Genomic DNA, 26,285 nt, shown 5'->3' with positions numbered 1-26,285 from the left:
CCTGCCCGCGGCTGGTGCACGGATGGCGCGCCCCGTCTGCTAGCCACACCGCGGCAAACTGCATACGCCCCCGTCCATTTGCGGACAGCGCCGGTCTGAGACAGCCCCAGATCAGGCGTTTTGCCGGGGGGCGGCCCCAGGACTGCTGTAGCACCCCCCGACGACTTTAGATAAGCTGCTGCTGCACGCTGATAAGAGCAGAGGCGTGCTGTGTGGACCACTTCGCCGTGGTTCACGGCATCTCTGTGTGGACGGCGTCTCTTGCACACCCTGAACGCCCCCCTCCCGGCAGGAGCAAGAAACCCTCACCCGCAGCCCGGGTGGGCGTGGCCGGCAGAGCCGCTGGAACGTCAGCCGGAGGGGCAGGACAGGCCGGGCAGCAGGCCGAAAGGCTGACCCGGGGCCCCACGGCGGAAAAATTTTCCAGGCGCTGGCATCGGCAGCGCTGCCACGGGCACACTCCCGTCAGTTTCAGCACACATCTATCCATCACAGCGCAGCACAGCAGATGGCATCCGGGGACACGGTTGCACGCCATTGCACTGGGTCAGCTCACGTACCAGCACCCCCAGCCCTCCACGCACGGACCCGCTACACACAGGCTAGTTGTCCGACACCTACCCGCTGCCGAACCGACGCACTAGCAGCATCCATCGAACCAACAGCTTGCTTATGTCTGGTGATTTTCCAGTCTTTAAGTGTGACTGTGACAACAACTGCGAATCTCTCGAACCTGGCTAATATCCGCCGTGCGCCACCACCGCCACTACCATGACCCCCTCCATCGTCTTCAAGTCCCACCAAGAGGTGGCCGAGTACCAAGGCTCGAACCGGGACTTGGACTACATCGACCACGAGCTCTCGGTGAAGTTGGACTCCACGGACGCGTTCGAGGGCCCCGAGAAGTTGCTGGAGCTGTGGTTCTCGCCCACAGACTGCGAGCTGCCGGCGGGCTGGCCCGCAGACGGGTTGCGTGCCATCCCGTTGCACGAGATCGAGCTGCTGCTCGGCATCGTCCACTGCGAGATCCTGTCCAAGGTGTCGTCGCAGCAGCTGGACGCGTACTTGCTCTCGGAGTCGTCGCTGTTTGTCTACCGCAACAAGCTCATCCTCAAGACGTGCGGCACCACGACGACGTTGCTCTGCTTCGAGAAGCTGCGGGAGCTTGTGCACCGCTACTGCCTCGACCCGGCCTTTGAGTTCCGCAACATCTACCGCGTCTTCTACTCGCACCGCTCCTTCATGTTCCCGGACCGCCAGCAGGCAGTGCACCGCAGCTGGGACGCCGAGCTGGCGTGCTTGAACACCCACTTCGACAGCGCCACCAGCAACGCCTACGTGCTCGGCAGCCCCCCGGGCCCGGCCGCCAGCAGCCGGTCCGCCCCGGACGAGACGTGGCACCTGTACACGAACGGCACCAACCAGTTCGCCGGCTGCAGCGCCGGCCGCAGCTCCGCAGCAGACATCACCGTCGAGCTGCTGATGACGGAGCTCGACCCGGCCAGCGCCGCCCAGTTCGAGCTGCCCAGCGCCGCAGCCCAGCACGCCGCCATCTCCAACCCGGACACCCAGGACGTCGGCCACGTCGTCGGCGCCCAGCTGCTGCGCCGCTCCGGCCTCGACCGCATTGTCCCGGAAGACCCTGCCTGCGACTCCGACACCAAGCACGACGCCTTTGCCTTCACCCCCTGCGGCTTCTCCTCCAACACCATTCTCCGCGGCGACCGCTACTACACCATCCACGTCACCCCGGAAAACGGCTGGTCCTATGCGTCCTTCGAGACAAACTTCTCCCCGTCCCCGGACCACCACGCCGACGGCCTGGGCCTCCACGCCATCGTCCTCCGCGTGCTCCGTGCCGTGCGTCCGGGCCGCTTCGCCCTTGTCGTGTGCGCCGAGCCCTCTGCCGACCTCCCGGCCTCCCTCGACGCCGCCCTCGCCGGCCTGCAGTCCGACTACGTTCTGCACCACCACGTCACCACTGACATCGACCACGGCTACACCCTCGTCTACGCCCTCTTCTCCCGTACCTAGCATAGGTGGAAAACACATGTATAACCTAACATAGATAGATCACCACCACCCATCCGGGGGGCCTGTTGCACCGCGCCTGTCGCGGCCGTGTCCCCGTCTCTCCCAGCATGCGCCACACCCGCCACCCGCCCCATGCGCCACCCGCCCCGCGCCACTTGTCCCCGCATGCGGGATCGCCGACGTTGCTGCGGCAGCAGAGATGTCCCCCGCACGCCATTGTTGCGTCTGCTGCGCCGGCGTGCGTCTGCGTCTGCGTCTGCGTCTGCGGCGTCGGGTCCGCGGGTGTTCCAGCGACGCAGAAGAAGCAGACACCGCAGACACCGCAGACGCAGCAGACGCAGCAGACGCAGCAGGGCGCGGCCGGCTGCGGGCGCGGGGGGTACGCGCGGGCGGGCGAGTTTGTGACTGCATGCCGTGCGTCTTTTCCAGCTGCAGCGCTGGCTGTTTGGACGAGGCAGGCTGGCCGGGTGGTGGGTGGCAGACACCCTGGCTTGCAGAGACACACACAGACCGTTGTTGTCGTGTTCCTCTGCTTCTGTTTACGTTTGGCGGAGGGTGGACAGCGGGGGTGGAGGGCAGCAGCACAGGCCCTCCGTTAGCCTGCAGACAGCACAAGACAGATCCGGCGTTCTCTCTGAGCAGCACAGGCCCCCCTCCCCCGGCCTTCTTCGTCCCCTCTTCTAAGCTCAGCGCAGCTCAGCTCAGCAGCTCGTCCCCGTCCTCCCTCTCCGCCGCCACCGCCGCCACACCGCCATGTACAACAACCAGGGCTACAACGGCTCGTACCAGAACAGGTACTACTCCTCGCAGCTTGGACAACCGCAGACGGCGGCCGCCGCCGCCGCTGCGGCAGCTGCAGAGTCGCAGGCGCCCTCCGGTCAGCAGGCGCATCTGCAACAGCAGCAGGCAAACCCAGACACACAGCAAGTGCAGCAGGGCGCCCTGGAGTCGAACCAGCAGCAGCAGCAGCAGCAGCAGCCTCCGGTCCAGGGCCAGCAGCAGTCCTACTACCCGTCCAACGCGTCCTATTCGTCGTACTCGGGCGTCCCGCAGAACTACACAAACCCGGTCTCCTACACAGGCGCCATGTACCCGAGTTCCTACATCCAGGACTCAACAACCCCCCAGGCCGCAACGGCCAACCCGCTCTCGGCGTCGAGCCAGCCCCAGTCGCTGGGTCCTCAGGATCAGGCGCAACAGCAGCAGCAGCAGCAGCCGCAGCAACAGCAGCAACAGCAACAACCGCAGCAGTCACAGTCTCAACAACAACAGGCCAACAGCAACCCCTCAGGCCAGGCACAGTCCAACTACTCCTCCGCCTACGGCTACTACTCCCAGCCACAGAACATGCTGGACCCCATGTCTTCCTACGCCTCCCAGATGTACCAGTCCTACAACGGCTACCCAAACTCAAAGTTGGGCTACAGAACCTACCCCTCGGGCTCTCCGCTGGCCACCTACCCGATCTACCCAGACTATAACAACCAGCTGAACGCGGCCACCCCGCAGATCTCCAACCTCCAAAAACACTACAACACGCTCAACATCCCCAACTTGAACATGAACGTCAACCCGGGCCAGCCAAACCCACAATCCCAGGGCCAGGGCCAGCAACAGCCGCAACAACAGGTCCCTGCCCAAGTGCAGCAATCACAGTCTCAGAACGTACGTGGTCTCCCTAGCCACAACGGATCCACCTCCACCGTGGTGTCAAACGCCAACTCCAGCGGCTTTCAGTTAAGTCCCAACGCTGGCCAGATCCAGCCCCCAGGCTCCCGCCCTAAGATCACCACGACCATGTGGGAGGACGAAAAGACCCTCTGCTACCAGGTCGAAGCGAACGGCGTTTCCGTGGTTCGGAGAGCAGATAACAACATGATCAACGGAACCAAGTTGTTGAACGTGGCCAAGATGACCAGAGGCCGTCGTGACGGGATCTTGAAGGCCGAGAAGACGCGGTACGTAGTCAAGATCGGCTCGATGCATCTCAAGGGTGTTTGGATACCTTTTGAGAGAGCCCTGATCATGGCCCAGAGAGAAGGCATTGCCGACTCCCTGTACCCCTTGTTTGTCAAGGACATCCAGAAAATCATCCAGCAGGGCACTCCTACAGTGAAGATGGGCCAGTACGCTTTGAATCCGAAGCCTAGCCACGGCGTAGCTAACGACGCCGCCCTCTATGCGCAAATGAACCCACAAGCCAAGACCACGAAGGGCCCTAACGACGGCTCCAAAGTCCTAGACCGCTACGACGCCCACACGGACGGCCGCGGCAACGCTGCTTACGGCGCCGCCGACGGAGCAGACTCCGTCGATCCCACCGGCTCCGCCAAGCTCTCGGGCTCTAACCACTCCGAGTCCCACGTGTACGGCGGCCCGGGCAGCGTCAATAACCCTGCCAGCAGCACCAACCCAAGCCACAGCAACAGCAATAACAACAATGCCACCACTTCAGCTGCCTCAGCAACCACTGCCACCGATGCTACAAACCCTTCGTCTAACGCAACAACTGCAGCCACTTCCAACCATGCACCGGGCTCCGTCGCACCAATGATGTACCCGTCATACTACAACTCGGCGCACCAGTCGCAGCCTTCGCAGTCGCAGCTGAACCCATCCCAGTCGTACTACTACGGCGGTTACTACGCTCAGAACTCACAACCAGCCTCCTCGTCGGCGATTCCATCCCAGAAGTACGCCCAGGGCCTTTCGGCAGACGTGGCCGGCGAAAGTGTCAACCCGACCGCCAACAACAGCGGTAGCGGCAGCAGCAGCAGGCCTGGCAACCCGAACGCCGACAACAGCGTCTGAGCCTCATGGACGTCTCTATTTATTTTGAAAATAAAAACAAAGCCCAAGCATGAAAAAAAAAGAAAAAAAATGTCCGTAATATCTCTCTCTCTCTCTCTCTCTCTCTCTCTCTCTATCTCTCTATCTCTCTCTTCCTCGTCTTTCCTCCCTCCCCTCTGTTTGAACGTGTATTATTGTGTGTAATTTGTAGCAATGAAGAAAAGCCACTTTCTCCTTCAGCAGTACCACTCAGCACCACCCACTTTGCTCCGTCGCCAACGGCTGGATGCCCCCCTGCATCCGCAACGGTCTGCAGGGCTGACACCAGAACGGCTGGCCGCCAGGTCGTGAGCTTCCGTGCGCCGCTGCAGAGACGATCACGAGGCTTTGTCCCCGCCGCGACACCCCGGCCGGATTGTTGCTGCACGCACTGCGCAGCATGTCTGGCCAGGGACATCCGTCTATGGATGCAGCGCCAGCATACGCAAGCTGCGCTATCGGCACAGCCGGTGATAGCTAGTGGTGCCTTGACGTTTAAGCATGCTTACAGTATTGTCGATGTATGTACATGCGTGATTTATACAAGTTATGTGGGGGTAATCTCAGAGCGCTGGTGGGCCATCGAGGGGCCATGCAGTCTCCTTTACAAGGAGGGCCCAGGCCTGGTCGAGGTTTTTAGACGCCTTGTCGTTTTCCAGCGCAGCAAAGACCTCGTCCGTGGTCGGGTACTTGTCGAGGAAAGCCTTCACCATCATCGTGCGGCGGAGGTTGACGTAGTGCGCCAGTAGGATTGCCAATTGGACCTGCGCAGTGTTGGGCTCGTCAAGTGACACGAGCTTGAGGAATAGGCCGAGGTATGTGTCGTACTCTATGTTGCAGTCGTGCACGTTTTTCACGTACTGGACAAAGGGGACCACCTTCTCGTACTCGCCGCGTTCGACAAGAGTGGCACCGACCTCTCTGCAGAGCTTGTAGAACAAGGGCTTGTTCGAACTGGCGTAAGGGACGATTGTGGCCTCCCACTGCTGGCGGAGGTCCTTGTTGTCGCTAAAGACCTCCGTGCGCATGATGTCGAACTTCTTGTATGTGGGGAACAACCTGTAAATCGGCTCGTAGAAGGAGGCGTCAAACCCTGGCTTGAAGGCGATGTCGTTCGACGCATAGAACGTCTGGAAGACTCTCTTGAGCTCCGCATGGTCGGCGTCCTCAATACTAGAGGCAAAGAACTCAAGAAGCTCCCCCCTGTTGTCCGACTCGGAGATATGCTGCAAAAGCTCGTTAGTGAAGATCTTCACCTTCCAGGTGCTGGAGGCCACAAGAAGCTTAAACAATGTGATTGTCTCCTTCGTCAACACCTTCGACGCGAGCAACAAGACCGTCGCCCTGTACGCCGCATACATCTTCAAGGAGCACCCCGTGAACCGCTGCATGCTCACGGCAAACGGAACGCAGAGGTGTGGGTCGTGGGCAAGAACAAGGTCGACAGTGTACTTGCACAGCGATAATGGCAACTCCAATCTATGCATGAACACAAGCCGCTGAATGAAGTTCAATCCTTCGGCAATCCGGTTTTCCCTGGTCATGAGCTTAGACAACTGGATATAGCTCGCGTAAGTGAATTTGACCTCGTCAAGAAGCAACTTCTGCTTCATCTCGTCAAAACTCTCGATTCTTAAGTACGGCACGTCATTCAAAAGAGTCCGCACGTCCATCTTGTCTTCCAACTGCTTGACCATGAACCTGCTTGCATCAATAGGTAGCATGTAGTAGAGCTTGTACACTAACTCGTTGCTTATAGGGATGTTGTTGTTGTCTAGGCGTTTAGTAATGGATCTCAAGGAGGCAAGACTATTCTTCGAATTCTTGAAAATTGAAGTCATCTCCAACAAGGTGCTATACGTAGATGGGCGCTGGTAGTAGATTGGCTTGTTCTTGAGCAAACGTGTGACAGACTCACCATTGTTCTTTTTCACAGAGTAGCAAAGGTATTCGTCCTGCACCGTCTTCAAGGAGCGATACTTCTTATACACCTGTTTGATCGCCTTGGCAATAAACTTCTCCTTCTTAGGATAAGAGAATCTGGTTAACTCCTTGAAATAGCTTAGCACATTTTCTCTATCCGATTCCGTAGACTCCTGGAATTTGAGGCCGGAGATTGACTCTGGGTATTCGGGCACGTTCTTCCTGATTGGGTTGTGGTGAAGCTTGTTGAAAATTTCAAAATCGTTCTCGTCACCTTTGGGGAAAGTCTGCTGGTTTGATATCCACCGCTCTAAGTTCTGCTTTAAGAATATCGCATGCGATTCTCTGTACTCAGACGGAGATTGAGTGATCTTGTGCTTAGAAGATCTGTATTCCTTTCTGTCCAGCTCTTTTCCTTCGAACGGGGTCGATGTCAACGGTAACTCAACCGCTTCTGCACCAGTTTTCACCTCTGAAGCAAACCGCCTTGCAAACACAAACACGGACGTTCTTGAAATAAAACGCATTGTTTGCTCTGCACGGTATAGTCAAATGGTATCTCTACTATTTCTTTCTTTCCGGAAAAATCAACTGGTCCAATGCTCCTTAACAGAGAAAAAAATTCCAGAACTTTTTTGTCGCCGCCTCTTCCTTTTCACTCGCTTTTCACTCGCTCCGTCATTTTGACTCTAATCTCCTGAGGTCCGTTCCGTTCCTTAATCTTTCCTCCTTAACATCTTTTGCTTTCTGGATTGAACCACAAAAACGACTCTTTCAGCAAAGAAAAACACAAAGATGACAAAACCTGTCATACGCTCAGCATCTCATGCCGGAACCTGGTATACTTCGAATCCAGAGACCTTGAAAACTCAAATCGGACGGTTTTTGAACTCCGCCACTGAGAGAGTCCCTGGTGCCAGAGTTGTGGTCGGACCTCATGCGGGATACTCATACTCTGGCCCAATATTGGGTAAGACATACGGCACGTTGGATCCGACAGGAATTGAAAGAGTCTTCATTATGGGTCCGTCACATCATGTCTACTTCAAAGGCTGCGTCCTAACAACTGATTGCGATTACTATGATACCCCGCTTGGGAAATTAGAGGTGGACAAAGATGTCATCAACGAACTTATTGAAGATGACCCTAAACTATTCAAAAAGATGAGTCTTGAGGTGGATGAGGACGAACATTCTTTCGAACTGCACATGCCATTCCTACGCAAGGTGACCAACGACCTTGGAATTCACCCGAAAATTATTCCGATCATGATTAGTGCAACGGATGAAAACTTTGAAAAGAGGGTAGCCAAGTCTTTGAAACCTTACTTCGAAGATAAGTCGAATGCGTTCATCGTAAGCACTGACTTTTGTCACTGGGGTTCGAGGTTCTCCTATATTGCATACACCCCTACTGGCACTTTGACTGATATAGAGGATATCTCTAAGAGCAAGCACCCTTCCAATTCCCAACTACCCATATACAAAAGCATTGAGTTTTTAGACAGAGCTGCAATGAAGACAATATCCACGGGCTCCTACCGGTCTTTCAAGGACTACATGTACCTCACCGATAACACTATTTGTGGTGCCAAGCCTTTGGGCGTTCTCATGTTGATGATGCAAGATTCGATCTCGGAAACTTCAAAACATTCACTCAAGTGGAACGGGTATGCACAAAGCTCGAGCGTTGTCTCCTCTCGTGATAGTAGTGTCAGTTATGCCAGCGGGTACGCAGTTATATAATGTAATGGGTGGGCCACTTTTTTTTGTCATTCATGCTTTGGTGTAGTTTGGTTTCATTCGGGGATTCTTTTACGACGTTGTGCCGCCCAAAGGCACCTATTATTCTTTTAGATGGGTTTTTTACAAGATAGTTTATAAAACTGACTAAGTACGGTATTAATATATAGCAGTTTCACATTTTCAACATACAATGCAAACTTCCCTTTGTTTTAGGGCTGTGGCGCAGCAGATTTCGGAGGGAGGGAAAGTGATGGGCAATCTCTGTTGGCTTCATGTTCCTGGGGGTTGAACAACGGGCCAACTGGCTGTGGAGTGTCTATCCACCAATCCATACCAGTAACGTTTGAATAACATTGCTACATATAAACTGTTGTGAATATCTGCCTCAGGTAAAACTTGTAAATTAGTGGGTTGGAGAGCCGAGAAGTAAATTAAGAAACTAATTGTAGATGGCAGATGAAACGAAAGAAATCATCGAGACTTGGCTGAGCGATGTTAACAAAGCAAGCTGCACCATGGATTTGGGGCAAATTGACGACATTGTTTACCGGCTCAAGGCGGTAACGTTGAAAGATAATGAAAACGACAAAGTTTTTGAAGAGAAAGAAAACTCCGTAGTCTCGGAAAAGGGGAAGAAACAAAGGCCGGCTGCACGGCAGGGCTATGTCAGCACTGAAGACGCTGACATTCCTTCTGTAGATGAAGAATTGGCAGCAGAGTACTACAGGACAGTCAAAGATTTTGGAAAGGTCGAGTTTTGGAAAATGAGCGCCAAATCCAATCATATCGAGAGCAGGCTCAATCCACAGAAGTTCCATCATCACATACTACAGCCAGCGTACTTGCAGGACAACAAGGAAAAGTACCACTTCAAAATAAACTTGAATTGTCCCGACAGTGCAACCGACTCGGAATTGGAGAACTACAATTTGATGAGGAAGAAAAGCATAAAGGAAAACGCCATGACACACAGGTTTTCCCGGCATAGCAAAAGCGATCATACACATATAGAATACCTTTGTCGTATGTGTTCATTTAAGAGATGGGTGCCGATGAAAAGGTTTGAGGAGCACATGTGTTTAGCTCATGGGATCCTGAATGTCAGCGGCTTCGGATACGTTGGCCTCCCGCCTCCGGATGCAGTGTATCGACAAAGCCCGGGGAAGCTAAAATGCTATTACTCCAAGTGTCCGAAATGCTTAAGGTGGATCCGGTTGGGCAAGGTCGCAGGCGTGGGCCGTGTCTCAAGGAAGGTGAGACTTCATGACAGCATCAACAATGACCAAGTTGTTGTAGGCTTGTATACCAACTACTTTCAGCACTTCCTGGCATGTTCTCAAGAGGAAGAAGGGCCAGCTGAGGAGTTGTAGATGGGGCCATGTTAGCCCGTGAGGCGGGGATAAATTTGGCGTGTAGTGTCTGTTTTTTTCCAGCCGATTTGATTCATTCATCAGGCACACTATATGTTCCACAAAGGTGAAGATCAGACCAGACATTATCATTTCGTACTGATATAGATATATATGTCTGTATACAAGATGTTCGAACTAGAAAACATTATTGATCTAGTGATCGGCGCCCAATACGTGGTTTCCAGCTCGCAGGGCCTCGAGGAGATTACGGAACGCCTGGCCAAAGTGAAGCCGTTTCTAAATACCGACGGTTTGACAGTGGAGTTCCTCCTGCGATTGCTGGTTGTCTCCCTTCCAGTGCTGTTATGTGATGAGGGAATTGTCAAATGTGTGGAATCACTTCTTGAGGTGAAAGAACAACATGATTTTGAAAATCACAAGCAAGGAGAAGATGTGGACATCTCGTCTATCTTGGGCACAGAATCGGAAGTACCTGCCACCATCACGAATTTACTTGGACTATCTTTAGAGCAGAAGAAAATGATGGTTGAAAAACTGTACGAGTCAATCACCACAGAAACCCACAGATATAACTTTAGCGTTCAAGATGATGGGAACATGATCACTGACGCCAAACTTTTCAGCATGTGCATGAAGAGCTTTATTTTTAGAATCAACTATGACTTGGGGAGTTTTCGTTGCACAGATGTGTTAATCAGTGCTATAAAGCATTCCAGGTTTGCAGATTTGGAGTTATTGGATTGGATCAAAGGGTTTTACAGCCCTATGAGCAGATTGTCAAAAACGCTCGAATACGATCATCCGTTGCTAGACTACGAGAACCTACTTCCAACAGAAGAGAAAGTGCAATTGATCATGACACATATAACAAAGGAGAAAAAAGATTCAGGAATAATTAACGAAGTTCTTATCCCGTATTTCCAATACGTAGGGATAGACGCTTGGAACTCCTTAAACATCTGGCTCCAGGAGTTTGGCTCCAAGTGCATCAAAGAAGCAGATCACTTAAAATTGATTAATAACTATAAGGTGCTTTTATATTTACTGAGGCACGACAAGTTGTTGCTAGCATTGGACAGCCTGGAATATACCGTGAAGGCAACATTTGTCTGCACAATCCTGGCGACAATATATCTTTGCCCAAGGGCTGTTTTACAAGTGTTTGTCTACTCCAAAGAGATGTTGACGTTGCTCAAATATTTCACTTTGGAAGATGGTCCAGATGTTTTTAGTGCTGAAAATCTATCTGGTTTGACGTTAAGTGAAGTTTCTCACAAGCTTTCTGCTTCTTATAAAACGATCGATTCGATTTTGAACGTCATTGACGTTGGAGAGATCTTGTACTCGAACGAACTATCATTTGTTGACATAATGACTTTAGAAAACTCTAACAAAAGTGTACAGTATACTGAGCTAGTGAAGTTCATCGATAATGAAGTCACAGTGGAAACTAACGACAAGAAATGGTCGTTGTTTTTGAGCTCGCTTTATGCAACATTCAAAAAAACATCAGTTTTCAACAAAATATCTATAGAAGAATTATGTGAGGTGATACTTGGAAAATTGCTTGGAATGAAGCAGTACTCGGTGATAGCGAACATCTATCAGATTAGCTTTAACCACTTGTTAAAAGATAACTATGAAAATATCATTGCCAAGCATTGTTGGCAATTGTACATGAAGGCAAGGAACTGCGATCCGAAAATAGGATCCCTTAAAGATTGTGCCAATTGTTTAAAGCTGCTTAGCTCTACTTCAGGAGATGCGCATCGTTTATCCTCACTTATAGAGGCCAACAGTAAGTTGTTAGAGTGGAAGTTTTATTTAAAGCCAGGAGTACCAATTACTCCAAAAAACGTCTTTGAAGTCGACGATCCACTTGCTATCATCAAGAGAATTCTCGAGCTTAATGAAAATGCATACATGTATCCAGGCGACCTTTATTATCTTTTGGCTTTACTAATTGATGGCATGGACAAAGTCAGTAAGGATAGCCTATACTTGAACAAAGGTAAATCATATGATGATCCTACCAATCTGTTGGTTGTAAAGCTTAGATTATTGTGTTTGGAATTTTCCTCAGCGATGGACTATTCCTACTCATTTGATCTTGGTTTTGAGCTTTTAGCTTTTGCGATTACAAGAAAATACGAAGTTGAAGGACTTTTCGAACTAGTGAGTGAGAACTGGTTTTTATTTTTCCAGTTATCAAAAAATGATTATGACAATGTTTCCGAATCTTCGGCTGTTAATAATAAGATGAAGCTTTTGGGTAAGCTCTTGTTGCTAACTCCAACTGAGTTTAATACCATTGTTTTGGAACAGTGGCAGATGCTTAACTCACAACAAGAGCAAATGATGGCAAGTAGTGATATTAGCCAGCAAGTTCAACAAAAGTCTTCGACTCCGATAGAAACGTCTCTAGGAGACGTTCAGGCCCGTTTGCAAAGATCACTAAAGTCATCAGCAGAGGAGTTGTTAAATACAGACAGCTCTGAATTAGGGAAAAATATTATAGGCTGGATTGTAGGCGCAAACTGAGTAGGTTAAGCATATCTCTATTTAGTAACTCTACATATTTATATAATGTACCCTATACACATGGCGTTTCTATATGACCTACCAAAAAATTATTACGATCTCCCCTCAAATAGTCGTTCAAAGCTGTCGGTTTCGTCCTCGGACATCAACATATCGGCTGGAACCTTACTTTTCTGATCCTTCTTCAAGTCGAGCCTTTCTTTTTTGTTTTTAGCTTTATCCTGGCCGGAATCCATTATTTTATTTCTTTTATCTTTGTTCTTGTTGAGATTTTGAATCATTTCTGCAATTCCTTTGGACTGTTTCTCAAATTTGGCAAACCGTTCAGGACTAGCAGATAATTCCTGCAAGTTTTTCACCTGAGTTTGGAACCCAGTGGGCCTATTGAAGATATCACTGTCAAATGACTTTTCACCGCTCGGGCTATCAATGTGCTCAAGTGCAGATTCAGCATCTTTCAAGTTAGCATAAAATTTTTTCACTCTTGGATCTGTTCTAATCTTCTGCGGAGAGAAATTAAGCACTTGTAAACCCCGCCGATGTTCTGCTCTGGACAAAGCCACGTACGCTTGGCCGTTCTCAAATATCTTTTTCAAGTCAACAGACACAAACTTCAATGTTTGACCTTGTGATTTGTGGATTGATAACGCCCATGCTAGCATAAGTGGAAGTTGCACTCTGGAAACAATAGGATTGTGAAAATCATCCTCAATGTTGAAAGTTTCTTTCTCAACAAGGATCGTACGAGACGATCCGTTAGAGAGTCGAAAGCAGACTAAAGGTAATAAATTACCTGGATTTTCATTTTGCTTCAAGGCTTTCAATAGCTCTTCTTTTCTCTCTATGCATTCGAGGCGCACATCTTTTCTCTCCAGTGAATTGACTTCTATACTTAGTTTGGAGCTTTCGTAAGCACTTGGTTCTGACTCCATCGGTTGTGGTATTTCCTGGATACTAGCATCTGTCAACTCTATATCATTCCTTGAAGTTTCATCTTCCCCGCTGACAAGTGTTGGCTTGTATTTGTCACCCAATTCATTAGACTCACAAGCAATTTTCTCTTGTATTCTGGTTTTGACTTCCCCTAAAAAGTCGAATATCGAGTCTGCAAGACAATCGTTGGGCTCTTCTAACAATCGCATCATACCATAAGAATCATCCTCCTGCTCAGCAGAATCAAGCTCCTGACATAAACTTGTGTAGCTATGGTAGGTATCGCTGTTCAAAAACCCGACGACTGTTCCTAATGATCCATTGACTAACGTCTCGTCTAGATTTTTTATCATCATAACCTGTGCTCCAGCTTTCAAGGTAACATTTTTGGGTGCCAAAAAAGACTCCAACATCTTCTGTCCTTGTTGTGTGTGTGCCAGGCCTCCTCCATCTATTGCAGTAAAGGATATAGCACCGCCCTTGAGTCCTTTCAACATATTATTGTTGGCTATATCAACCTCCTTTCTTGTAGGAAATAGTTTCGTGGGTATAAGGTTATCATTTGACAATAGAGGTCTGGACAAGGTACGAAACTTTTTGGTCGTCGATTCTGAAACTTCTCCATCTCTTACCTCTTGGAGCATCTGCAAAAACTGTTTGTCACCCTCTTGTCTAAAGACTTTTTTTAACACAACCTGAACATGGATGTTGGCTTTCCAAAACTTACTTTCGAAAGCAAAAGTGGAGTGGCTGTTTTTGGACACAGGCGGCAATTGGTAAAAATCACCACAAAAAATGACCTGGATACCTCCAAAAGGCTTGGATGCATCTCGGAGACGCTTTGCTACAGCGTCAAGCTTATCCAACAACTGACCATCAATCATAGATATTTCGTCGATGATTAAAACCTTAAGTCTATCCCAACGGTCACGTACTTTCTTGTTCCGCTTGATATTGCGCACCATCTCTTCCGGCTTACCTGTTCCAAGGCCAATCCCCGTGAAAGAATTGATGGTCATTCCACCTATATTGTAGGCTGCCAAGCCCGTGGATGCAGTAACTCCGATTGCGTCGGCGGGGTGTTGCTCTTTTAAATTCTTGATAAGTTTTTTTAGCAATAAAGACTTTCCTGTCCCCGCTGAACCTGTGTAAAAGATATTGTTGCCTCTTCTTGCTAATTCTGCCACCACTTCTTGTTCGGGGCTCAACACTATAGGTTTCACGTGTCTAGCATCATTGGTTGATGTCTGGCTGTCCTGCGTTGCCATGTGCAAAGTACCAAAGTTCCGTTGCTGTCGGTTTCTGTTCAACGAGGTTTCCAGCTTCATTGGAGACGAAGTCGGTAGCGATACACGTAAATCAGGCACGTTTTCCTTGTTCTCCGACAGCAATGCAGAGTGTGAAACGTTTTTCACCGCAGTGGAGCTCAGCGGCAACGAGTCACTTCTTGAAGACGAAGCTCCAAAACGTAGAGGTAGAAATGGAGCTGGTATTGGTTTTATAGTCTCCGGTGGCTGGCTAGCATTGTTCAAAACATCCGTCAGCGACACAAACACGTCCTTTTGATCGTGAAACTTATCCCCGAGGAGGGTGAAAATAGACTTGAGTTTTTGAGACACCTCATCAAAAGAGCAGGACAGAAAGCTAGTGTCACTTACCAACGACACTGTTGGTTCTAGCTTTGCAGCCTTGCGCTGGGGGGTATATAGTCCAGTACTCTCTTCCTCTTCTGTTTCGATGGAACGTTTCTTCAAGCCGTCACAAGGTTGAGAAGCTTCAAACAAATTTGTGGTTTCTTCATTACTGAGCATAATGAAAGAAGAGTGCTGTACTTTTCTATTCGTGTAGTGTAGCTTGATTCTTATGCTTCTCAGTCTGTACATATTAGTCTTGTGTCCCTACTCTCTTTGTTTAGTTTCGGTTTGTTCAGAAAACAATGATACACGAAACTTAAACAATCACAAATAGAGAAAACACTAGAAAAATGAAGATATCGGAAAGTTCTGGCTTCCTGGCTCGGTCTCTGTCGGTCTCTGTCGGTCACAAGTGAACAGTTGTCGCAGCACTACAAACACTGAACACGACTGGGGCTGCTACTGGCTGTTCTAGCAGGAATCTGATCCGTCATCTAATCCAGCTTCTGGCTCCTCTCCTGTCTACATCATCCCAAAAGCGTGTTGCGCAGCGGAAAAAAGACGGTCGACGTTTCACACTTTTTGATGCAAACTACGTCTGAGGGTAAACAGAAAAGGATCCCTCAGTGGCAAACAGTCTGGGAAAAGTCCACTGAAAATTCAGATTTACATCAACGGGATAAGCCATACTTAAGGCCCCTTATCTTCTTAATTGGCGTTCCACCCTGGGAGTTATTGAGTCAGACAAGTATAGCGGCACTCACCGATATAATGCTTATTCAACTCAAGAACTCTATTGATCCAGAGGAAGCAATCGTACGTTTACAAGCCCTTTTTCTTCGCCCCATTTAATATTTTAAACCCTAGATCATGATTTACTAACACGGATTTGACAACCATTAAAAACGAGTCTCTGACAGCCGGACAACTTGAAAGCACATATTGACTACTTGACAAACTGTCCTATTGAGGATTTGATCAAGAAACTAAGTACCCTTTACCCAAAAGACTGGGATGGTACACGCCCAAACTTGAAGCATTATGTTTCATTGTTGAATAGGATCGATAAGATATACGAAAGCCATATTGAGAGGTACAGGTTGAACGAGGACTACATTGCACCTCTCGATGTTCCACACGATGAGGTTGAGATAATAACAACATGCGTCAACTACTCCAACCAGCTTTTGGAGTACAGCACCAGCAGAGACATCTACAACTCGCATGGCTATATAGCAGACTTGATGTTTTCAAACTCTCTTGACATCAAGATATCTGCTTTGAAGCTAACATGCTGCCTCTCAGAAAAATTTGCGTCACACTACCCGATGAAGTTCACCTTATCGAAAAAGCACAGAGATCTACTGGTGGATTTCATAAAAAGATTCCCACTTCAGTCAATCAGAACCACGCCGGGACCGACTCCGATTGAGGTGAAACAGTATGAACAGCAGGCAGGTGTCGTTAGTAAGGCTCCTTCCGTGACACCGGAAGTTGGACCAGATTTACAGTCTTCGAGCAAAAAACAAAAAAATTGAAAACAAAGGATTCCGATAAAAATATTATTCACATCAGCCTATACGATTGTATTCGGCCAGATTTTGTTACCCCTTCATCCTGGAAAATATTAAACTATGAGTACTACAAAACAGGCTCGGTGATAAAGTCAGACAAGCAAGAATCAAGCAGGCATGGAAAGAAGAAGAAGTTAGAAAAGGATAAAACCGGTGAAGGTCTTCGTACCTTCAAGTTGAGCTCGGAATCCTTGAAAAAACTTTCCATGCAGCAAATCTTTGACAAAGCAGCAAATGTTATACCTAAGGAAAAATGGTGTGATTTCGTATTACATGTGTACATTGCTATTGCATATAGTGGGAAATCCTTTGAATGCTTGGCGCTACGAGGGAAACTGGTCACTTTCAAATGTTATTCGGTTGCTGCTGCAGCGTCGAATATCACCTATGGCACTTTTGTCGGTTTGGTTTTTGATGAGGAGCCTTACCTTTTGAGCTACATGTGTGATTTGGTTAACCCGGATAACCATGTTCCAAGGGAGCCTTGCATTGCCACTTTGAGAGCGTTTGTCAACATATCCAACCGAAAAAATGGTGCCTCAGATCTAATGCGAGCATTGGGTGGTAATGTTAGCCATGGTCTACTCTTTCACATACTCAAGGCTATTTTAAAGCAAACTAAAGAACACAAATTCAACAACGATCAAACATATATGAATTATATTTACAACATTCTGGCAAACCTGTTGGAGAATAAGTCTTTGGCTATCCACCTACGTGCTGCCGGATTGATGAAAATATTTCTTGATTTTCTATCTTTGAGAAATAACTATAGAATGACCCGGTCTGGACCATTACATTTGATAGAAATATTCATTGAAAGACTTTCAGATGCTTTTGAAGAGTTTGTAACGAATGACGGTTTTAATGTACTTATTAGCTTACTAGAGTTTGAGGTAGAGTTTGCTATTGATAATCCCGACTACGAAGGGGGTGCTCCAAAAGATTCAAATCTTTCTCATATCATAACAGCCAGACAAGTCAAACTTCTCAATTTTCTTCTAAGGTTGGTCAATTCACTAATCTCGACCTATCCGGGTGATCGAATGAGAAATCTTTATGACTCTCCAATGTTGAAGAGTATCATAAAAATAATGCAAAATCCAAAAATATTTGGATACGAATTACTCTTCGACTGTATTCGAATTATCACTACAATCATCAATAGTGAACCAACTGCCTACTCTATTCTCAATGAAGCGGGTGTGATAGACACCTTTTTTAACAGATTTTCCACGTTTCTTTTACCTGATAGTGAATTACTTTTGGAGCTGCCTGATGTCATCAACGCAATTTCATTGAATACCGGTGGTTTAACCAAAGTCAAAGAAACCAAAGTTATATCCACGCTCTTCTCAATTTTCACAAACATAGAAATTTGTAAGCAATTGGTTGAACTAGAGAACGTGATGAGTTTGGGTCACGCAATTGATGAGCTTGCAAGGCACCATCCTGAATTGAAAGATGTCATCAACGAGGAAGTTTTGAAACTCATTAATATAATCCCAGATTCTGTGCAGTTTGATGCTGTTGATTTCTATCAATCACCCAATGGTTCACTTTACCGTAATCAGTCCGACGAAAACATCCATACAGAAACCAGCAGCCCCTTGTTGGAAAGGTGGGAAAGTTCAGATAAAGCTAGTGTGATACAATGTACATTGATTTTTCTTGCATCGATGTTTGAGAATTCGAAGGAATGGAAAAGGTTGTATGGTCATATTGATATGAATAATCTTTTCAAATTCATCACTTTAAAAAATGCGCCATTTGACTATTCCCTGTCTAAGACCATTATTCATTTCAGAAACATTATAAAGTGGATCGATCAAACAACTCGTTCATACTGCCTACCTTTTTTGAAGGAGAGATTGGCAAGCACGCTAAGTAAGCTACACGATTTTACTTACTATTCAAACGATAATAACTCTTTCTTTTTGCAGTTTGAAAATGCTGATGATGTTGGAAAAGAAACAGCTCGTGAGGTCATATCCAATTTAGGAATAATGAATTGTTTGCTTTTTGTGTTGTCGGATTTCTATTCAAAGCTCCACAAGTACCAGCCCAACAAAATTTTAGATATTGCACAGGCTTTTGGGTCCGATGATGGATTGAATCTGATAGGAGAATTATGCTTATTTTATCGTAGACTCGCAATAGAAGAAGTACTACTCCACGTCTATACACCACCGTCAGTTGCTCAGAATGCATTCACATTAGTTCAATCAATTTCACCCAAGCAGAAAGAAATTGGTGTTCCACCTTCTGACAGTTGTGATTGGAACGGCAACAGTGCAAAATTCAAAAATATCTCTATCATGTATTTCAACTTTTCACGTTCCAAGTTTTGGCTGAGAAATGTATTCAATAGCTTCTGCTCTATAAATTGGGGAAGGAGATCTGAAAGTAAGACTTTATTCGGGGTATCCGCTCGATATGCCGTTGGAATAATCAATCAGTACACGAGTGTGACATTAAATATGCTCACAAGAATAAATACCAGCAACGATCAGATAAAATATGGTTACTTATTTTGCATGCTCAACCAACTTTATTTGAACGTGTTCCATTCTTTTGGGGTTTCCGCTGCCGTCAATCCAACTATGAGTATATGTCTACTTCAAAATAACAAATTTCCATTATTGAAAGATTTAGCCGTTGATTTATTTTCTAGGCTAGGGACTTTTGAGAAAAGCAAAATTGACTATTTTGTTGAAAAGCCATATATTTCAATAGAACTAGAAAGTTTAGTTCCTGCAGTTCTCGATCAAATTTTGAATCTGCATGCCGATGTAGGAGCTGTCAACGTCATTGGAACTCTCCCGAATGCGCACAAGTTGTACAAATATTTAGGTCCGGAAAAAAGTGAGTATGGATCGGAAGTTTTGGTTTCTATTCAGGTACAAGCTGCTATCGCAGACTTTATCTTGCTACAGGAGATTACTTCAACTAACAGGCTAGACATTTTGAACAGATTCCCAACCAAAATCCCTGTTTCCTTGATTGAAGACATTATCCTTTTGAGCAAGTGTGCATTCTCTAGTTTCAAATCACATTCTCTTACATTTAAGGGTAGATTATATCCTATAGCTGCAGAAACAACAGCCCCTTCGGACTACAATATAAATTTCTTGGCCAATCTCGGAATTCCAAAAGATGCCGCTAAAGAAATCCTCTTGTTTTTCGGCGATGATATTCCCAAACTATTAAAAGAGACTCCAGAAAATCTTGACGAAACTTTTGGCATACTTGAAAATGTCAACTGGGAGGACGTTTTAAAACAAAAATATGTCCCTCCCTTAGTTGAATCAATTCATTTGAACTATTCTCCGAATTATGATATAGATACTATTGATGACCTTTACTTTCACAGAGGAGCAGAGGAAGTCAATTTTATCTCTTACTGGATAAAAATTGCACAGTTGTATCCTGACTCGGCATCTGGAGTTGCTGACTTACTCTTTTCAGTTTTTGGCAACTCCTTTTCAGAAAGTATGGAAGATGTTTTGGACCCACTTTTTGCAGTTGTGAAAGGGATGGATTTTAATTCTGAAGATGAAACTGAGAATCAAAAACTATCATCAACTTTGAAACTTTTTGGTTACATCGTTGGCAGACTATCACTTCCCAAATACTTTTCCCTGATTGAAAATTTTGCAAAGTTCTTATCCCAACATATGATTGAAAATAACGTGGAAAAGCCGTGGTTTGCAAGTGCTCTAACAATATTTAGCAAGCTATTTTCAGAAACAAAAATACCCTTTGCTCCTCAAGCACCTAAGGTAAATGTACCTTCCAAGTTCTCTCCGTACCTGATAACCCACCCAGACATCTTCTCCATTAGTCCAGAATCTGAAGCTTCGTTATTGAATTTACTTCTGAATCTTAAAGTCATCCAAACTGAAGAAGTTGCAATTGAAGTGGCGAATATCCTTCTCATGTTATGTACCGATGATGAACGAGTTAAAATGCTTGCGGGAGCCAAAATAATGCATAGCTTGGTCCGTTTCATCAAAAAGGAGCATTGCTCAGTTCGTTTGCAGTCCCAGGTAATTAATATTCTAAGAAGGTCAGTTGAGTCTGAGTATATTGTTAAAAGCTACTTTGAGAAAGACATAAATCAAATATTCAGTGCAAAATCAAAGAAAAATAAGGTGAAGGATTTGAAGATTTTTTTGGAAGAGAACTCAGCTCTTGTTCTTCGTAATCCATCCATATTCTGCGAGGTAGTTGGAGAAAATTGTATCGTCAAGCGCATCAATAGGCATTTCAAATCACCCTTGGTTTCGATACTTGACGATGAAGAAAAGGAAATTTTGAAGAAGCACGGAGTGGATGTGAACCAAACACATGATCACCCAGATGAGAATACTTCAGAAATCATGAGCTTCTTATTATCTGAATTAATAACTATCAGTAGAAAAGATCTTATGGTTGGAGTCCAAAAAGATGATAATGAATCAAAGAATGACAAAGATGCTGATGATATTAATACTCTTGTTTCCAATAATAACTCCTTGGCATATGCAGTTTTTCTTCTTCAGTCAGTGTCAGAACTTTTGTTTTCCTATACTTCATGCAAAACAGATTTTCTAACTTTTTCAAAAAAAGAAAAGAATAAATCTGACAAAAAGCCACGCTCAACAGCATTGAATATGTTAGTTCATCGGTTTATCACTATCAACCCTTTTGAAAAAGAAGAAACTTCAAGTCACAAAGTGCACCAATTACTTGCATCTTTAGGGTATGCGTGTATTTTGGGTCTAATATCTACCGTGCCTTCTAAGGGAGCGGAATATATAAATACCAGTGTCTCGGATAGCGATGTTGCATTTGCCAGGAAGTTTACTGCAGATAGCCTGATTAAAGTCATAAAGGATACCGAGCAGTCGAACAAAAGTTCAATAATTAAATACGGAAGGATTGTTGATATATTGAATTTAATCAGAAAATTGTGTGGAGAAAGCTTCAACAATGCTGTATCCGTTTCAACAGATCCGTTTATCACAAAGAATGATAAATACTATTTTGCAAAAGAACTCTTGGAAAAGAAAATTGGCAATGTTGCCACTAACATTTTAGCCAAGCTTGACACCAACTTTCCTTATACGGAGCAAGTTGCCGATAGCGTCTTAAAGTTGATATCGTTACTTGGTGAGATCAAGGTCGAGTACCAGGATGCTTTCAAAGCAGATCAACAATCTACTGATGTTGAAGAAGAGGTATTTGATGAAGAATTGGAGTATAAGGATGATGCACCCGATTTGCTAAAAAACTCTACTTTAGGCATGTATGATTTAGAGGACGTTGAAGACGAAGATGATTTTGACGACGATTTTGACGATGACTTCAATGATGAGTTTTTAGTGGACGATGGAATTGAGATAATACTTTCCGATAACGATAGAGGGTCTGGATCAGACATAGATGATGATATGGACAGTGATAATGATGATAGTATGGAAGAAGGCTCCGATGATGATGATCAAGACCATGGCAACGATTCTGATGACACGGAAAACATGGAGGGAGTTGGAGACGATGAAATGGGAAATCCAAGTTACGATAACCACGGATTACATGATGAGCAGATTGATTTTGTTTACGACTCTGAGGATTCTGACAATTCTGATGATGCGATGATGTATGAACATGAGATTGATGATTATGTTTCGAATGAAGAAGGAGATCTAGTTTCTGGTGATGAAATGTCAGATGATGAGCACTTTATGAGAGGTGATAGCTCCGGGTCTGATTCTGAGACTGTAGATGACAGCGGCGAAAACGTTATTGAGCTAGATCTTGAGTCTATTGACGAGAATGATGATGATAGTGGGAGTGATAGTGATGACTCTGTCATACTCCAAGAATGGCTTGATGAATTAGAAAATGATCATGGAAGAAGTGGTCAAAGAAGTAGACGTCCTTCGGTCGTATCACTTAATGCCAATCATAATGATCAGATGTTTCCAACAGGAATTTTGTTTCCGCAAATGGGCTCCAATATTCCGCTTCCTACCGAATCTGCCGCAGGAAACGATACCAGGTCAACCCTTTTGGAATTTACTCAGTCTCTTTTTGATAGAAGAAACAACAACCAAATTCAAGGATTACTGGATTTCAGGAGAGTCTTTGAGCCATTAATTTTCTCAAAACGTGCATCTCAGTTGAATAGTGTACTAATCAAATCCACTGCACAAAGGTGGCAAGAGACATCAGAGTTATATTCTGGAAAAAATATAACCTACCGTGCAATACCGGAAATCATCAACAGGCTTTACAACAAAAGCGAAATTGTTAATGAAGAGTACAAAAGAGTTAAAGAAGAAAAAGAAAGGAAACAAAGAGAAAAACAGGAAGAAGAGAAGAAGAAACATAACGAATGGTTACAAAAAGAAAGAAATCTGGAGTTTGAACGAGAACAAGACTCAAGTAATAATGCCGAAACTAGCAATGAGCCATCTGAGCCTGTATATGTCGAGATTGGTGGCAGAGATGTTGATATCAGTGGTACTGGAATTGATCCAGAGTTTTTATTGGCTTTGCCAGATGTAATGCGACAAGAAGTTTATGAGCAACAAGTTCATCAAGCCAGAATTGAGGACAGAGGAAGAGAAGCGATCGGGTTTATCAGAAATCTTTCGTTGGGCTCCAATCAATTTAATTTTGGCTTTGGCGCCGGTGCCAATTCTGATAATGGTCTTATTAATGGGGATGATGATAATGATGAAGACGATGACGACGATGAAGATGGTAATGAAGGGTTTGGCTACGGTCTTGAAAACGATGATGACGATGAAAATGATGTTGACGATGATGACGATGATGTTGACGACGACGTTGATGATAGTGAATTTGGCCTACGCTTGCGTGATGAGAGGGGATCGGTTGAAATGCAGCGTACAGAGGTACCTACGGGTGAAAACTCGGCGACAGAGAAAAGCAGAAAACCCTCTAAGATTTATTTCACTGCGTTAGTTGACAAACCTGGAATCGCCGCACTACTAAAGTTATTGTTCATTCCTCAAGTTTATTACAAAAGAGAGCTTTTCTTTAAAGCAATTGCATATCTTTGTTTGAGCAAGCATTCCAGGGCTGAGGTTATTTCAATTATTCTTTACGTTTTGCAAGAGGGTATTAAAGACCAAACTTTACTCTCTTGTGTCTACAACCAGATATGCAACAGAGCCAACATGACTTCAAGTAGAGAATCAGCTGAAAGCTCACAGCTTCAAAAGGGACAGAATATTCAGTACCCTGTAGCCTGCACGGTTGTGTCTTTGGCAACACAATCAATTGATGTCATACAATACTTACTTGAGAACGAAACGAGTATGAGGTTCCATTTCCTAGCTGACCAAGAAGGAAGTGCATTCATCAAGAAGACTTCCAAAAAGAACAAACTAAAGGACAGTAGTTTTAAATTCCCAATCAACATTTTGCTCAACCTATTAGAAAGTAAAATTATCAAGGAAGATACCAACTTGATGGATATTTTGTCAAGGTCCATACAAATTGCCACCAGGCCTTTACCAACGATGAAACTCAAACTAAACGAACTAGGGAAAGAGTCGGAACAGCTCAAGAAACTACCACAACTTCCACATATTCCTGATAGAAGTTTGAAGCAAATAATCAACATCTTGGTTGCGGATGAATGTGCGAATAAAGTCTTTCAGCAGACAATCGTCTCGATTCAGAATTTATCCGTACTAGATAATGCAAGAATAGTTTTCCCGAAAGAATTGTCCAAAAAGGCCACTTACCTGAGTTCCAAAATTGCTAAAGAATTGAGAGAGCTCATCAATGATTTACGCAACTCCAAAAAGGATTTTGAGAATCTTCCTTCATTGAATCAGTTTTCCTCAGGTGCTTCGGACCAGGCCAAATTGCTACGTGTGTTAACCGCGTTAGACTATTTATACCAGGCTAAGGATAACGATGTTGATGATATAGAAGAACTTAAGTTACTTTACAAGAACTCGGCGTTGGGGCCTCTATGGGGCGCTTTGAGTGATTGTTTGAAATTGCTCAGAGAGGATGATAACATGAACTATATTGCTTTCATTTTGTCTCCTTTGATTGAAGCGCTTATGGTTGTTTGCAAGCACAGTAAGGTACAGAGGATGAACACCCTTGATGTTTTGAAATACGAAGATGAGCGAGAGCTCGATTTCGCAAAGGAACCTATAGAAAGTTTATTTTTCACCTTTACTGAAGAGCACAAAAAAATTCTAAATCATATGATCAGAAACAATCCTAAACTTATGAGTGGCCCATTTTCAGTTTTGATCAGAAATCCAAAAGTCTTGGAATTTGACAATAAAAGGGTCTATTTTGAACAAAAACTACACGGTGAATTCGTTAATGAGACCAGGGAAAAACTTCCAATAAATATAAGGCGGAATCAAGTATTTTTGGATTCTTACAGAAGTATTTTCTTTAAGCCTAGTGATAAAATCAGGAAGAGCATTCTCGAAATTCATTTCAATGGTGAAGAAGGTGTTGATGCTGGTGGTGTTACAAGAGAATGGTACCAGGTTCTTTCAAGACAGATGTTTGATCCTAACTACGCCTTGTTCATTCCAGTGGCTTCGGATAAGACTACTTTCCATCCTAATCGAACCTCATGGGTGAACCCTGAGCATTTGTCGTTTTTCAAATTTGTTGGTATGATAATAGGCAAAGCTGTTTATGATGGATACGTTTTAGATTGTCATTTCAGTAGAGCTGTGTTCAAAAGGATGTTAGGAAAGCCGGTCTCGTTAAAAGATATGGAGTCATTAGATCTCGATTACTACAAGTCATTGGTTTGGATGTTGGAAAACGATATCACTGATATTATCGTCGAGACTTTCTCTGTTGAAACTGACGATTATGGTGAGCACAAGATAATCGATTTGATCCCTAATGGTAAGGATATAGCTGTCACTGAAGAAAACAAACAGGAATATGTGAAAGCCATTGTTGAGTACAGACTTTTGACATCGGTCAAAGAGCAAATGGATAATTTCTTAGAAGGGTTTTATTCAATGATTCCCCAAGACTTGGTTTCAATTTTTGATGAACAAGAATTAGAATTACTTGTTTCTGGTCTCCCGGATATCGATGTGGATGATTGGAAAAATAACACCATATATGAAAACTACTCGCCATCTTCTCCTCAAGTTCAGTGGTTCTGGAGAGCAGTCAAATCTTTCGATGTTGAAGAAAGAGCCAAATTATTACAATTTGCAACAGGTACATCTAAGGTTCCATTGAATGGTTTTAAAGAGTTGACAGGTATGAACGGCATCTCAAAGTTCAGTATACATAGAGTGTACAATGCCACGGATCGGTTACCGACAGCCCATACTTGTTTCAACCAAATCGATTTACCAGAGTATCAAAATTATACCAGATTGCGGAATGCGCTGTTGTTGGCTCTTAGGGAGGGACATGAGGGTTTCGGATTTGCATGAAGATTAGCAGTGTGCTATCCTTTTTATAATGTTTCCCTATTCACGTTTTTATCGTTACAGTTTATGAATCAAAATATCAAAAAATGTGTAAGTTTTTTTAAAGGGCGACAGAAATGTAGCTCGTCGAATTTTCAAAAAGTCCATTATAGCTTTAACAAGATAGGTACTAATCTAAACTTACTTCATGTCCACTGGAACTTTGAATATCATTTACATCCAATCTACTAGTCGCCATAT

At 45.1% G+C, this 26,285-nt stretch overlaps 8 protein-coding genes across 8 annotated transcripts; 6 read left to right on the top strand and 2 right to left on the bottom strand.

Moving 5' to 3' along the window:
* Positions 1–840: 840 nt before the first annotated feature.
* Positions 841–1,791, top strand: PICMEDRAFT_24149 (hypothetical protein; the record flags this gene model as incomplete). Its single annotated transcript, XM_019162338.1, has 1 exon — positions 841–1,791. A coding segment is annotated over one exon (951 nt), but the record flags the coding sequence as incomplete, so codon positions are not given.
* Positions 1,792–2,538: 747 nt separating this feature from the next.
* Positions 2,539–4,967, top strand: PICMEDRAFT_79119 (hypothetical protein). The gene has a single exon (XM_019164966.1). The coding sequence runs from the start codon at positions 2,788–2,790 to the stop codon at positions 4,843–4,845; it is 2,058 nt and encodes a 685-aa protein (XP_019016518.1). The 5' UTR covers positions 2,539–2,787; the 3' UTR covers positions 4,846–4,967.
* On the bottom strand, positions 4,902–5,480 carry PICMEDRAFT_171961 (hypothetical protein). Its single transcript, XM_019161503.1, has one exon. The coding sequence runs from the start codon at positions 5,279–5,281 to the stop codon at positions 4,958–4,960; it is 324 nt and encodes a 107-aa protein (XP_019016517.1). The 5' UTR covers positions 5,282–5,480; the 3' UTR covers positions 4,902–4,957.
* On the bottom strand, positions 5,344–7,353 carry PICMEDRAFT_17876 (hypothetical protein). The gene has a single exon (XM_019161789.1). The coding sequence runs from the start codon at positions 7,311–7,313 to the stop codon at positions 5,427–5,429; it is 1,887 nt and encodes a 628-aa protein (XP_019016516.1). The 5' UTR covers positions 7,314–7,353; the 3' UTR covers positions 5,344–5,426.
* A 198-nt stretch (positions 7,354–7,551) lies between these two features.
* Positions 7,552–8,724, top strand: PICMEDRAFT_17875 (hypothetical protein). The gene has a single exon (XM_019161788.1). It carries the CDS (start codon positions 7,582–7,584, stop codon positions 8,530–8,532), a length of 951 nt encoding a protein of 316 aa, XP_019016515.1. The 5' UTR covers positions 7,552–7,581; the 3' UTR covers positions 8,533–8,724.
* Positions 8,725–9,047: 323 nt separating this feature from the next.
* PICMEDRAFT_74162 (hypothetical protein) lies at positions 9,048–9,902 on the top strand (the record flags this gene model as incomplete). The annotated part of the gene is made up of 1 exon (XM_019164693.1): positions 9,048–9,902. The coding sequence occupies one exon, from the start codon at positions 9,048–9,050 to the stop codon at positions 9,900–9,902; it is 855 nt and encodes a 284-aa protein (XP_019016514.1).
* Positions 9,705–12,801, top strand: PICMEDRAFT_171951 (hypothetical protein). The gene has a single exon (XM_019161502.1). It carries the CDS (start codon positions 10,056–10,058, stop codon positions 12,444–12,446), a length of 2,391 nt encoding a protein of 796 aa, XP_019016513.1. The 5' UTR covers positions 9,705–10,055; the 3' UTR covers positions 12,447–12,801.
* Positions 12,802–15,750: 2,949 nt separating this feature from the next.
* On the top strand, positions 15,751–26,274 carry PICMEDRAFT_17870 (hypothetical protein). Its single transcript, XM_019161785.1, has 3 exons — positions 15,751–15,829; positions 15,934–16,506; positions 16,533–26,274. Exons 1-3 carry the CDS (start codon positions 15,785–15,787, stop codon positions 26,046–26,048), a joined length of 10,134 nt encoding a protein of 3,377 aa, XP_019016512.1. The 5' UTR covers positions 15,751–15,784; the 3' UTR covers positions 26,049–26,274.
* The last annotated feature ends 11 nt before the right edge of the window (positions 26,275–26,285 follow it).

This window comes from Pichia membranifaciens (genome assembly GCF_001661235.1).
Source record: "Pichia membranifaciens NRRL Y-2026 unplaced genomic scaffold PICMEscaffold_5, whole genome shotgun sequence".
Lineage (NCBI taxonomy): Eukaryota > Fungi > Ascomycota > Pichiomycetes > Pichiales > Pichiaceae > Pichia > Pichia membranifaciens.
Note: the sequence above shows the minus strand (reverse complement) of the source record. Positions and strands in the feature narration are given on the sequence as shown.

What these genes read in the sequence shown, in the direction of transcription:
- PICMEDRAFT_171951 (XM_019161502.1), top strand. Translation starts at nt 10,056, where the DNA reads ATGTCTGTATACAAGATGTTCGAACTAGAAAACATTATTGATCTAGTG.
- PICMEDRAFT_171961 (XM_019161503.1), bottom strand. Translation starts at nt 5,281, where the DNA reads ATGTCCCTGGCCAGACATGCTGCGCAGTGCGTGCAGCAACAATCCGGC.
- PICMEDRAFT_17876 (XM_019161789.1), bottom strand. Translation starts at nt 7,313, where the DNA reads ATGCGTTTTATTTCAAGAACGTCCGTGTTTGTGTTTGCAAGGCGGTTT.
- PICMEDRAFT_79119 (XM_019164966.1), top strand. Translation starts at nt 2,788, where the DNA reads ATGTACAACAACCAGGGCTACAACGGCTCGTACCAGAACAGGTACTAC.
- PICMEDRAFT_17875 (XM_019161788.1), top strand. Translation starts at nt 7,582, where the DNA reads ATGACAAAACCTGTCATACGCTCAGCATCTCATGCCGGAACCTGGTAT.
- PICMEDRAFT_17870 (XM_019161785.1), top strand. Translation starts at nt 15,785, where the DNA reads ATGCTTATTCAACTCAAGAACTCTATTGATCCAGAGGAAGCAATC. An exon ending in TTGATCCAGAGGAAGCAATC is followed by an intron (nt 15,830 to 15,933) that starts GTACGTTTACAA and finishes AGTCTCTGACAG; the next exon opens with CCGGACAACTTGAAAGCACA. An exon ending in CTCCTTCCGTGACACCGGAA is followed by an intron (nt 16,507 to 16,532) that starts GTTGGACCAGAT and finishes ACAGTCTTCGAG; the next exon opens with CAAAAAACAAAAAAATTGAA.